The 12,212-nt window shown below is 39.0% G+C and overlaps 1 protein-coding gene across 2 annotated transcripts in view; it reads left to right on the top strand.

The window, feature by feature from the left end:
* Positions 1-11,482, top strand: part of CDC16 (cell division cycle 16) — a 36,307-nt gene extending 24,825 nt beyond the window's left edge. The window contains exons 15-18 of one of the 2 annotated variants that reach the window (XM_041731211.1): positions 422-557; positions 2,061-2,151; positions 4,242-4,712; positions 10,838-11,482. In XM_041731211.1, coding sequence (XP_041587145.1) covers positions 422-557; positions 2,061-2,151; positions 4,242-4,501 — 487 coding nt within the window. In that variant the 3' untranslated portion in view covers positions 4,502-4,712; positions 10,838-11,482. The remainder of the gene's footprint in view (positions 1-421; positions 558-2,060; positions 2,152-4,241; positions 4,713-10,837) is intronic. The other variant, XM_041731210.1, reaches the window with a different exon arrangement.
* The last annotated feature ends 730 nt before the right edge of the window (positions 11,483-12,212 follow it).

Genomic DNA, 12,212 nt, shown 5'->3' with positions numbered 1-12,212 from the left:
AGTTGAACTTTTTTTTCACAAAAGATTTACAGGCAGGTATTCCAGGGAACTTTGGGAAATGCTGTTCCAAGTAACTTGTTTGGACCTTAAAGCAAAAATGTTTGGTTGCTTTTAATCACCTGTGGCGTGGGAGGTTTGTCTCGCCACAATGGAGGGCTTGCAGTGTAGTGGGGTTCTGGCTCATCTTGGGTCCCTGCTGGAGTGGCCTCGGCTGGCTGGCTGACTGGTGGGTGTCCAAGTACGCAGTGCTGGATGTGAAGAACCATTACCAGTCTAAACTGTTACTCTGATGTCCCAAAGTATTTCTGATGTTCTTACATGGATGACCTAACAACTGAATGCTTTCACTGTACCTACTAATTGTTTTTTCTTCCTTCCCGATCTCCCTGTTCCCAACTCAGTCTTTCATCTTCTCTTACAGAAAGTACGCTGAGGCCTTGGATTATCACCGTCAGGCATTGGTGTTAATTCCCCAGAATGCATCCACCTATTCTGCCATTGGGTATATCCATAGTCTGATGGGCAATTTTGAAAATGCTGTTGACTATTTCCACACAGTATGTCTAGTTAACATTTACCGCCTTTTAAAAAATTTTTTATTTTTTTACCGCCTTTTTTTTAAAGATCTTTTCTAGGCAATATTGGGAGTGTTTGTTTTTCTAGGCAGTGTTTATTTTGCCATCTTAAAGTTCTTCAGACGACCTTGTGCTTTCTTCTTTCAGAGAAAAGCATGTGTGTGTTGTGCAATACTCATCCAACTGCAGATAAATGTGAGACTTGTCCTAAGTGTGCAGTGAGACAGACATGTGTCTGTGCTATTTGTTTCCCTAAGCAGAAAAGAAATTTAGGATTTAGAATTAATTCCCTTAGTTACTTTGTTCAGTGAACGAAACAGTCTGTGTTCATCACAAGGAAAGAATTTCTCCTAAATTCACATGCCATATCTCACCAAATATAAGACACCATTAATAAGCAAGTTGCTCCCCGCCCCACACACACACATTCAGACAGACACACACAAATAAACCTTTCAACTTTACATAATTCTAATCTCTCAGTACTTAGAAAGAGTGCTCTTTTTGAACAAATGAGGACATAGATTTTCATCAGGAATCACTCTAGTATCTATATAAAAAAGAAAATATATGTGAAACAGATACTTATAGCACTCTATTCATCACATTCAGAATTTGGTTCTTTTAAATCACTTTTGCACCAGGTGGTCAATGTCTCTGCTTTCCTGGTGCCAGTATACACACCCTGTTCTTTATTTGTGTTTCTCCCAAACAAAGACATTGGCTCTGCAAAGCTTATTCTGCCAGAAAATGTCAACAACAGGTTTTTAGACAAGAATGGCAGTTCCTGTATTTTTGAGTGTTCATATGGTTTGTGGTCTAGTCTATATCTTCATGGTTGCTACATCTAGGCTACCCAAACAGGCCACCATCATCATGGCTGTGGCCAGCTGACAGCAGTAGTAAGAAACCACCAGATATTTAAGGCATCGAAGTTCAGAAATGTTAGAATTGGGGGGGGGGGGGTCGGGAGTGTGTCTTAGAATCAATGAAATAATGGTATTTGAAAAGAAAGATAAAAATATGAGAAAACACGTAGGGTTGGTTAAAGATTTTCAGGTGAGATCAAGTCCTGAAAGTGCCACTATGATAATGAGAATACTGAGCTAGTAAGAAGTGTGGACTAGCAGCTTTTCTGGTTTGTGTGATCTTTCAAATGTGTACATTTGAAGATTGTATAATTTACCTCTGTTCTGTGATATAATTAATCCAGAAGGTTTAGAAGGCTCTATATTGAGATATGATTTTGAAAATCTTTTTTGGAGGAGTGTGATTTCAAACATAAAAGAGAATGATGTAAAGACCCTCCACATGGCCATCATCCAATTTCAAAAGACATCAACTTGTGACTACTCTTGTAGCCCTCCTCCCCTACTCCCCCTAATTCCTTGGAGTGTTTTGAATTGAGTCCTGCAGGAATATTTTTAAATGAAAGAGAAGGAAATACATTTTCTTGTAATAACCATGCTCCATCTTTTCTGGCAGGCCCTTGGTCTTAGACGAGATGATACATTTTCTGTTACAATGCTTGGTCATTGCATTGAGATGTACATTGGTGATTCTGAAGCTTACATTGGTAAGATTATAATTATTCTAATTGACATTTTATTCTATTCTTTAGATTGTTGTATGTCTCTGTTTAGTTTTCTCAAATCTCATGTAAGGTTCTCAGTTTATCTTTCTAACTATTTATATTAATATCAAGAAACTCCATTTATATTGTTGGAATAATGCTGTAGGAATTAATGACTCATTAAGTATTTGTACAGTTTAAAATGAATATTTGATATATGCAAAATACTGTTACAGAGTACATGTAGAGTGCTGTTGTGATATAGGAGAATATAATTGACAGAAAAAATCTTGGAGACTTTTATTTTCGAATAATTTCTAATATATGAAAAGGCTCTGGCCTTAATACTTTGTAAAATGGGGTTTATAGCATATTAACTTTTAAACTTCAGTGGAATATTAAGTTGGCTTACATTCACATTATAGTGCAATGTAATTTAAATAATTTTTTGGTAATAAGCAAGTCTTAAGATAAATCTGGATAGAATGCTGCACTTGGGCACTCACTTGGTTACAAATTTTGTAAGGTAACAAGGGTATGGTGAAGTTAAACCTTGAGACAATGTAAAACCATGAGAAAAAAAAATGTTAATTTAATTAGGCTTCAATAAAATGAACTTCTGTTCATTAAAAAGGCAGGTCATAGACTGGGAGAAGTTATAATTTGTAGACTGTCAAAGAACTTGTGCTTAGAATACAAAAAATCCTATAGAGCAATAAGAAAAAGTTAAATAAGAAATGGGTTCATATTATACTACATATTAACTAGAATTTGAATAAAAATTTGAAAAGGAATAAAAAAGATCCAAAATGAGCAAAATATTGGAACAGGAGCTTCACCAAAGAGGATATGCACTGAAGCAAATGAATATGCTCAATATCGTTACATAATCATGGAAATGAAATTATAAAACCATTCTGAGATGTCACTGCATACCTGCCAAACCGGCTATAGATAGAAAATACTAATAATGACTAATGTTGGTAGTGATACAGAGCAGCTGGTACTCTTGTGTATTATTGGTTGTCGGTGGACTACATAAAGGTAGAGCTACTTTGGAACACTGTTTAACATGTCTGCTAAAGTTAAATAGGCCAATTAAATCCATTATGTGTTGCTGCCTGATGAATCACTCCACCGACAAGGATGTATTAGTTCTCACAGCTCTCTATGTTGATTGGTGGTTCATTTGCTGGTCTCATTCATCAGTGCAGCTGTGGTCAGCGGGCACTTGATGGGCTGACAGTCTAAGATGGCCTCATGCATAGATGGGGACCTCAGCTGACACTGAGAGGTGGGCCTTGTACAGGTCTTCTATCTCAGGCTTCTTCATAGCGTGGAGATCTCAGGGTTCTAAGGACAAGAATGAAAGCCTCAAGACCTTTTGAAAGCTGGAAGTGTCACAAAATCACTTCCATCACATTTTGTTCAGTGTAGGTCCACATGATTGAGTGCAATGTCATCACGGGTGGGGCTAGGAGGTGTGGTGTTAGGGTGGCAACCTGCCACGCTGCTCTTAGGATGTAGTAATTCTTCCAGGTGTGTGCCCAGTGGTATAGGGGCCTCAGGAAGCCAATGCTCACACACAGGATTGTTTCCAGCATCTATGTTCGTAATCACACCTAACTGGAAATAACTGAATGTCTACACGTATATAGCAGAGGAGAAAGGAATGCTAGCAAGCTTACCCAGTAGAGTACTACACACTTAAAAAGACCATTAAGTCATGTTGTAACATAGGTGAATCTCCTACATTTTGACAAAAAGAATATACGCCAATTATTTATTTATTATTTATTTATTATTTATTTATTTTTAAAATTTTATTTATTCATGAGAGACAGAGAGAGACACAGGCAGAGGGAGAAGCAGGCTCCATGCAGGGAGCCCGATGTGGGACTCAATCCCGGGTCTCCAGGATCAGGTCCTGGGCTGAAGGCAGCGCTAAACCGCTGAGCCACCAGGGCTACCCTGAGCTGTGCTCTTAAAAGTACAGTTTTACTAGGTGGTGGGGGGAGTGCTGTGTAAACATGGAAATGATGGATAAATGACGGAGTGTCTTACTTTATTTTCCTTGTGGTGTTTCTTTTTAGGAGCAGACATTAAAGACAAATTAAAATGTTATGACTTTGATGTGCATACAATGAAGACACTAAAAAACATTATTTCACCTCCGTGGGATTTCAGGGAATTTGAAGTAGAAAAACAGACTGCAGAAGAGACAGGGCTTGTGCCCCTGGAAACCTCACGGAAAACCCCAGATCCCAGACCTTCTTTAGAAGAAACCTTCGAAATTGAAATGAATGAAAGTGACATGATGCTGGAGACCTCAATGTCAGACCACAGCACATGACTGCAGACAGGTCTCAGCTCCATTTTGTCCTGGGGGAGGTCCCGGTTTCCTCATATCCTTGTCCCATCTTCAGAAATCCCCACTTGTTAACACAAATGCAGACGGCACTTCTCCACTGAGGAGTGGAGACCTGCCAAGAGGCTGGACCATACACCTTTGGAGCAGATATTTTCTCGTCCCACAAAGCAGTTTTGTGTAGAGGAATAAAGAGGTAAATTGTGTATTATGTCTCTTTTTTTTCCTTTTTCAAACAGTGTTTCTTTTGGACTGATTTTAGGTTTTTGAAAAAGCTACAAAAGGTTTCTCCCTGTTCACGTCTTATGTGACCGAAGAATCTTGTCATAAAAAAGAAATGCATGTTGGGGATCCCTGGGTGGCTCAGTGGTTTGGCGCCTGCCTTTGGCTCAGGGCTTGATCCCGGGTTCCTAGGGTCCTGCACTGGCTCCCTGTGTGGAGCCTGCTTCTCCCTCTGTCTCTCTCTCTGTGTCTCTCATGAATAAATAAAATCTTTAAAAGCAAAAAACCAAATGCATGCCTGTACTCCACAAGTAATGCCACTCCAGGCTTAACTTGGATTTCACTTTTTGTCCATTAATGTCCTCTCAGCTGTGACCGTATCCCAGGCTTCTCTTTCATGACCTAGATGGATTGCAGAGGACTGGTCAGTTATTTTGTAGAATGTCTCTTGATTTGAGTTTGTTTGATGTATTTGTCATATTGGACTAGGGTTCTTGGTTTTGGGAAAAAAGTACCACAGCTGTGGACAAGGTACCTTTCTTATCACATGTCAGGGGGTCACAATATGTTGTTAATATTGATTATCACAATATTATGACTTATCACAAATGTTGTTAATATTGATTAGTTGGTTGCAGTGGTGTCTACCATTGGTTTTTCCACTGTAAAGTTACAGTTTTTCCCTGTCTGTAATGCATGCTTTAGAAGCAAATTATGAAGTAGTTTTTGTTTTTAGGACCAAGAGGTTTAAGCTCCACCCTCTGGAGGGGAGATATTTATACATATTATTTTGGAATTCTTGTGTAATGCAAATTTGTGTCTCCTATTAATTCAACCATCTGTGTGGACTCATGTATATATATTTTTACATTTTAGGTTATGATCCTATACAATATTATTTTAGGGCTTCAGTTGTTTCAGCATTGCCCATTGGGAACTCCTTCAGGTTGGCTCCTATCTCCTTGTGATATACCCCCATCCATTTTTCTTTTTTTGTTTTTCTTCTGGTAAAATATACATAACATGAACTATGGACTTCAGTTCATAATAATGCATCACTAATGATACAAATACACCAGTGCAAGGTGTGGATACAGGTGTGGGTGGGGAGTACTTGGGAATTGTGCCTTTTGTAATCCTAAACTCCTCTAAGAAATAAAGCATGTGAGTATGTGTTTATAGATGGACAATGATAGCCATCTTAACCATTTTTTTTTCAAAGATTTTATTTATTTATTCATGAGAGACACAGAGAGGGGGTGGGGGGCACAGATACAGGCAGAGGGAGAAGCAGGCTCCATGCAGGGAGCCTGACGCGGGACTCAATCCCGGGTCTCCAGGATCACACCCCGGGCCGAAGGCGGCGCAAACCGCTGCACCACTGGGGCTGCCCTGTCTTAACCATTTTTAAGTGTACAATTCAGTGGCATTTATTTCCAGTTTTTTTCATCATCGCAAATTTTGTACCTGGTAAGCATTAAGTCCATACTCATCCCTCCTGCTAGTCCCAGATAACCTCTAATCTACATTATGTCTGAATTTGCTTATCTAGACCATTTCATATAAGTGGAATCAGACAGTATCTGTCCTTTTGTGCCAACCTTACCTAGCATTTTTTTTTTTTTTTTTTTTTTTTTAGATTTTATTTCTTTATTCGAGATAGAGTGTGATTAGAGACAGTACAAGCACGGTGGAGGGGCAGAAGGAGAGGGAGAAGCAGACTCTCCACTGAGCAGGGAGCCTGACATGGGGCTCATCCCAGGACCCTGAGATCATGATGAGAGCCGAAGGCAGACACTTAACTGACTGATCCACCCAGGGGCCCCTATGTAGCATATTTTTAAGGTTCATTCCTGTTGTAGCTTTTACCAGAATTTTATTCCTTTTTATGGCTGAGTAATATTCCACAACATCAATCACGTATATCGCATTCATCTGTGGATGGACATTTGGGTTGTTTCCACATTTTGGCTATTGAGAATAACATTGCTGAAAACAGGAGTGTATAAATACCTGAGTCCCTATTTTCAGTTCCTTTGGTATATGCCTAGGAGTGGTATTGTTGGCTCCTGCGCAAAGTTGTACTTAATTTTTTGAGGAACTGACAGACTTCCTACAGTAACTGCCCGTTTTACATTCGCACCACCAGTGCATGATGATCCACTTTCTCTGCATACTTACCAGGGCTTTTTACTCCTTTGTTATTATAATCATTCTAGTGGGTTGGAAGTAGTAGCTCTTTTGGTTTGATTCCTATTTCCCTGATAACTAGTGATGTTGAACATCTTACCCTGTACATTTGCCATTTGTATGTCGTCTTTGGAGGAATGTGTTCATATCTTGTGACCACTTTTAAATTGGGCTGTTTATCTTTTTGTTGTTGAGCTGTTGGAGTCCTTTACCAATTCTAAATATTCTCAGGGATGCCTGGGTGGCTCCATGATTGAACGTTTGCCTTTGGCTCAGGGCGTGATCCCAGGGCCTGGGATAAAGCCCCACATCAGGCTCCCTGCCTCTCCCTCTGCCTGTCTCAGCCTCTGCGAGTCTCACGAATAAATAAATCAATCTTTTAAAAAAAATTGATATTCTCAGATATGTGGATTTGCACATATCTTCTATTATTTGCATTCTTCTCATTCTCTTGATAGTGTCCTTTGATGCACAAATTTTTAATTTTATGACGTTTGTTTATTTTGTTTACTATGCTTTTGGTATTATATTTACAAAAGTGTTGCCAAATCCAAAGTTACACAGATTTTCACTATTTTCCTCTAAGATTTCCTTTTTTTTAATTTTTCTTTTTTTTTTCTTTTAATTTTTATTTATTTATGATAGTCACACAGAGAGAGACAGAGGCAGAGACACAGGCAGAGGGAGAAGCAGGCTCCATGCACCGGGAGCCCGACGTGGGATTCGATCCCGGGTCTCCAGGATCACGCCCTGGGCCAAAGGCAGGCGCTAAACCACTGAGCCACCCAGGGATCCCCTCTTTTTTTTTTTTTTAAGATTTTATTTATTTATTCATGAGAGACAGAGAGAGAGACAGAGACACAGGCAGAGGGAGAAGCAGGCTCCTTGCAGGGAGCCTGATGTGGGACTTGATCCCTGGACTCCAGGATCACGCCCTGGGCCAAAGGCAGGTGGTAAATCACTGAGCCACTCAGGGATCCCTTTAAGATTTCCATAATTTTAGCCCTTAAACATAGGTCTTTGATCCATTTTGAATTAATTTGTGTAAATGTTGTAAGTTGCATTCACTTTTATTCTTTGGAGTGTAGATATTGTTTTCCCAGCACCATTTTTTTTTTTTTTTTTTGAGATTTACTTTTTTTTTCAAATGTGGATTCCTTTATTTCTTCTTGCATAACTGCTCTGGCCAGAATTCCAGTGTTGTGTTAAATAGAAGTGACAGAAGCAGGCATCCTTGTCTTGTTCCTGATCTTAGGAGGAAGGCTTCAGTCTCACCATTGAGGGTGATGCTAATCTCAGGTTCTCACTGATGCCCTTCACAGTGTTGGAGAAGTTCCCTTCTATTCCTAGCCTGTTAAATGGTTTGTTGTTGTTGTTTATTAGAAGGTTGCAGATTTTGTCAAATGCTTTTTTTGTTGGATCAGTTATGATAATGAGGCGTAATGAGTTCTAGGATTTGGGGTCTGTTGAGGGAAAAACATGACCAGTAGCACATTTTGTTTGGCAACTTATATTTGACAGCTCTTTGGGGGCAGTGTGGTGGCCGTACAACAGTGAGTCTCAGGGTTAGAGAAGTCTGAAGTGCAGTGGTAGTGTGGTCTTTCATAGTCCTGAGGTTTGTCTTTATTTATAGCTAGCAGATGCTGGGTGTAGATTTGCCTGGTATGCAAAAAAGGCTTTAGATGGCTAACGATATGCTTGTTTAAGCTACATTTAAAACAATTCCATAAAAAAAAAATAAAACAATTGCACGTACACTTGATGGGATGAGCACTGGGTGTTATGTGTTGGCAAATTGAATTTAAATTAAAAAATGTAAAAAATAAAAATTGCATGTGAAAAATTGGATTTGGCATGTTGGGCTTGAGCTAACCATCTCCACCTGCTGTGAAGAAGTAAACAACATAGTGGTCAGTATGCAGGGGCCATCTCTGGTTCATTTATATGTCTTGTAGGCTTTTTCTTTCATTCTGTTAATGTCCTGTATTATACTGATTGGTTTTCATAGGTTGAACCACCCTTGTGATCCTGGGATAAATCTTGTTTGATCATATTGTATGATCCTTTAAATGTAATGCTGAATACGGTTTGTTTTTTGTTAAGTTTATGTATATATTCATAAGAGATATCTGTTGGTCTGTAGTTCTCTTGTAGTGCTTTTGGCTCTGGTATTGGAGTATTACTGGCCTCATAAAGTTAATTAAGTAGTATTCTCTTCAGTTTTTTGAGAAGAATTGAAATTAATCCTCTAAATATTTGGTGGAATTCACCAGTGAAGCCACCTGGTCCTGAGCTTTTCTGTGTTGGGAGATTTTTGGTTATTGATTCAGTCTCCTTACTTGTTATAGCTGTTTCTTTTTGAGTCAGTTTTGGTAGTTTGTAGGTTTCTAAGAATTTGTGTTTGAGTAATCCCAATTTAGCGTTGATAGCATACACACACTGCTGCTATGTGCCTCCCTTCCCTCATCTTTTTTTTTTTTAAGATTTATTTATTTATTTATGAGAGACCCAGAGAAAGAGAGAGGCAGAGACACGGGCAGAGGGAGAAGCAGGCTCCATGCCGGGAGCCTGATGTGGGCCTAGATCCCTGGACTCCAGGATCATGCCCTGGGCCATAGGCAGGCGCTAAACCACTGAGCCACCCAGGGATCCCCCCTTCCCCCTATCTTAATATCGCTATTGTCACATTCATTGTTTTTATTCATTGTTCCCATTGATTTATAATTATTGTTTTAATCATTTGCCTTTTAAATTATACAAGAAAAAAAAGAGTTACAAACCAAGAGTACTAATACTAATACTGGCTTTTATATTTGCCTATATAGTTATCATTACCATTGTTCTTTATTTATTGATAGGATTCCATATTAGTGTTTAGCATTCTTTCAGGCTGAACAGCTCCCTTTGGTATTTTTTGAAGGGCACTTGGACCCTTCAGTGACAAACTCCCTTAACTTCTATTTATGGGGGATGTCTTAAATTTCTCCTTCCTTCTTGAAGAATATTTTTGCCAGATAAGAAATTTTTGGTTGACAGTATTTCTTATTCAGAGCTTTATGTCAGCTAATAAAGAGGATTATATGCTTCATTTGTTGAAATCCTCGCAGGTCCTCATCCTGATATTGGAAGGTACAGTATCCTACTTTTTGACGGTTCCTGAGACATTTATTCAGAGTATGATTAATGTGTTGTACAGAAATGAATTTTCTGGGGTGTCTGGGTGGCTTAGTTGGTTGGTTATGCCTCCAACTCTTGATCTCAGCTCAGGTCTTGATCTCAGGGTCATGAGTTCAAGCCCCATATACTGGGAATTGAGCCCACTTAAGAAAAAAAAATTTTCCTGACATCTGAAATGCTGTCTTAAAACACCAAAACTTTATCTTCACCAAAAGTATTCCATATATATCTACCTTAAGGTAAGGCAAAAAAAAAGAAAAAAAAAAGGGCTGTCATCCCTTGAGGTTACTGAGTGCTAACTCCAGGAGGTCTTTGTAAGGCTCTCTACATTTGAGGAATCTGAATGCACCTCTCATGCTTCCAGGGCCCAGCATCTGGACTGTTCTGTTTCTGCTCTCTCCACAGTGACTGTCAGCTTAATATAGTAATGCATTTGGATCCTGAGTTCCCTACTGTTTTTTAGACTCAAATAGTGAGGTTTGAGTTTTCATTTTTCTATTCAATGGCTTTTCTCTATCTCCTCAGTCAGTATCACATGTGCCTATTTTTATGCCTTCTGTCTTTAGCTGGGGCTAGAAAATCAAGTGACTAAACTTAAAATAGTTTTCAAATAGGTAAAATGAAGGTATTAATACTGTTTTCACATTTTTTTGCCTTCCAGACCAAAATATTGCTTCACGTAATTTCTTCATTGATCATGTGGTGTGATTTTTTTTTTTTTTTTTCTTTTAGGTTTCTGAAAAAGCAGACTCCTGATAAAGGAGCCATTTCCATATTGACAGTGCTTTAAGAAATAAAAGGCAAAATCCAAGCTGTTTTTCAGATCAGCAGTTAATACCAATGTTTAGGCTTCAGAGTATCAAAGAAAGGTAATGTGTAGTTGTACTGTCAAGTATTTTTCTATTACCACCTAATTTTTACTCTTATAGTTTCCTAAAAAGGCATCCTTTTTGACAACTTCAAAGTGACCATACTGTTATTTTCAGAGGAATATGGGAATGTTATGGTCACTGCTGCTTTAGACCACTGCCATTACCAATTAGATGTGTTCCCAAGTAAGATATAGCCTTTCCTGTATCCAGCATTTACCCCAGGACCACATTCATGTGTGGCAAAGCACAGATACCTACTTTACTCTGATATTTGGAGATTATTTTGCTTTTTTTTTTGTCTATAGTGTATGTAAAACAAACGTAAAAACATTTTAACAGGCTTGGTGATATCTAGGAAGCTAGATTTTGTGATGTAATTTTTTATATAAAATCTTAAGCTATTTTACAAGTATATTTCATTTACTAGATCTTGAAATTTTTAAGATTTTTTGTTTACCATTTCTTAGAATCTTGTTAATAACAAGTAAAGAGGGGCACCTGGGTGGCTCTGTCAGTTGGGCATCTGCTTTTGGCTTGGGTCATGATCTCAGGGTCCTGGGATCGAGTTCCGTGTTGGGCTCCCTGTTCAGTGGGGAGTCTGCTCCCCACCCCAGCCCCGGCTCTTAACGTGTACTCTTCTTCTCTCTCAAAGAAATAAATAAAATCTTAAAAAAAATAGCAGAAACTAAAGAGTCAGAGGGGGTCTTTAAAAATGAACAGTGGTGGCTGTTAGCTGGGGAAAAAACATTTGGGTATTTTGCTGGCTAGATTACAAGAAATACACATCCAGCAAACATGGGAGTGCCTGTAGATGTCAGATGCAGGCCTGGGCTGGGCATACAGAGTTGAATAAAAACCTAGTTCCTGCATAAGTGGAGTCCCACTTCTCAGTTGGTAGGGAGTCTTCAGCACTGAAACTGTAGAAACTAAGTGGAGATGTGCTCAAGGTTCTGAGGATCTCCAGTGAAGCACCTTGACTGGGATGGTGTTGGATTGGGGTGAGAAGGTTCAGGAAGGTGGACAGGACATTATAAGCCAAGGCCACAGCACAAACCATGGCTTCATTGAGGGGGCAAAGTATGGACATAGAATATCACAAAGCACTGCGCATGACTGGACCCAATGAGAAGCTGAGGACAGGAGTTCTGTTCTCCATTTGTCAATTTTGGTTTTTGGCTGAGTGATAAAAGAGTGCTGCATTAAGAACAGATGTGAGGTGTGAGGTTTAGAATAAT

Source organism: Vulpes lagopus, chromosome 16 (genome assembly GCF_018345385.1).
Source record: "Vulpes lagopus strain Blue_001 chromosome 16, ASM1834538v1, whole genome shotgun sequence".
Lineage (NCBI taxonomy): Eukaryota > Metazoa > Chordata > Mammalia > Carnivora > Canidae > Vulpes > Vulpes lagopus.
Note: the sequence above shows the minus strand (reverse complement) of the source record. Positions and strands in the feature narration are given on the sequence as shown.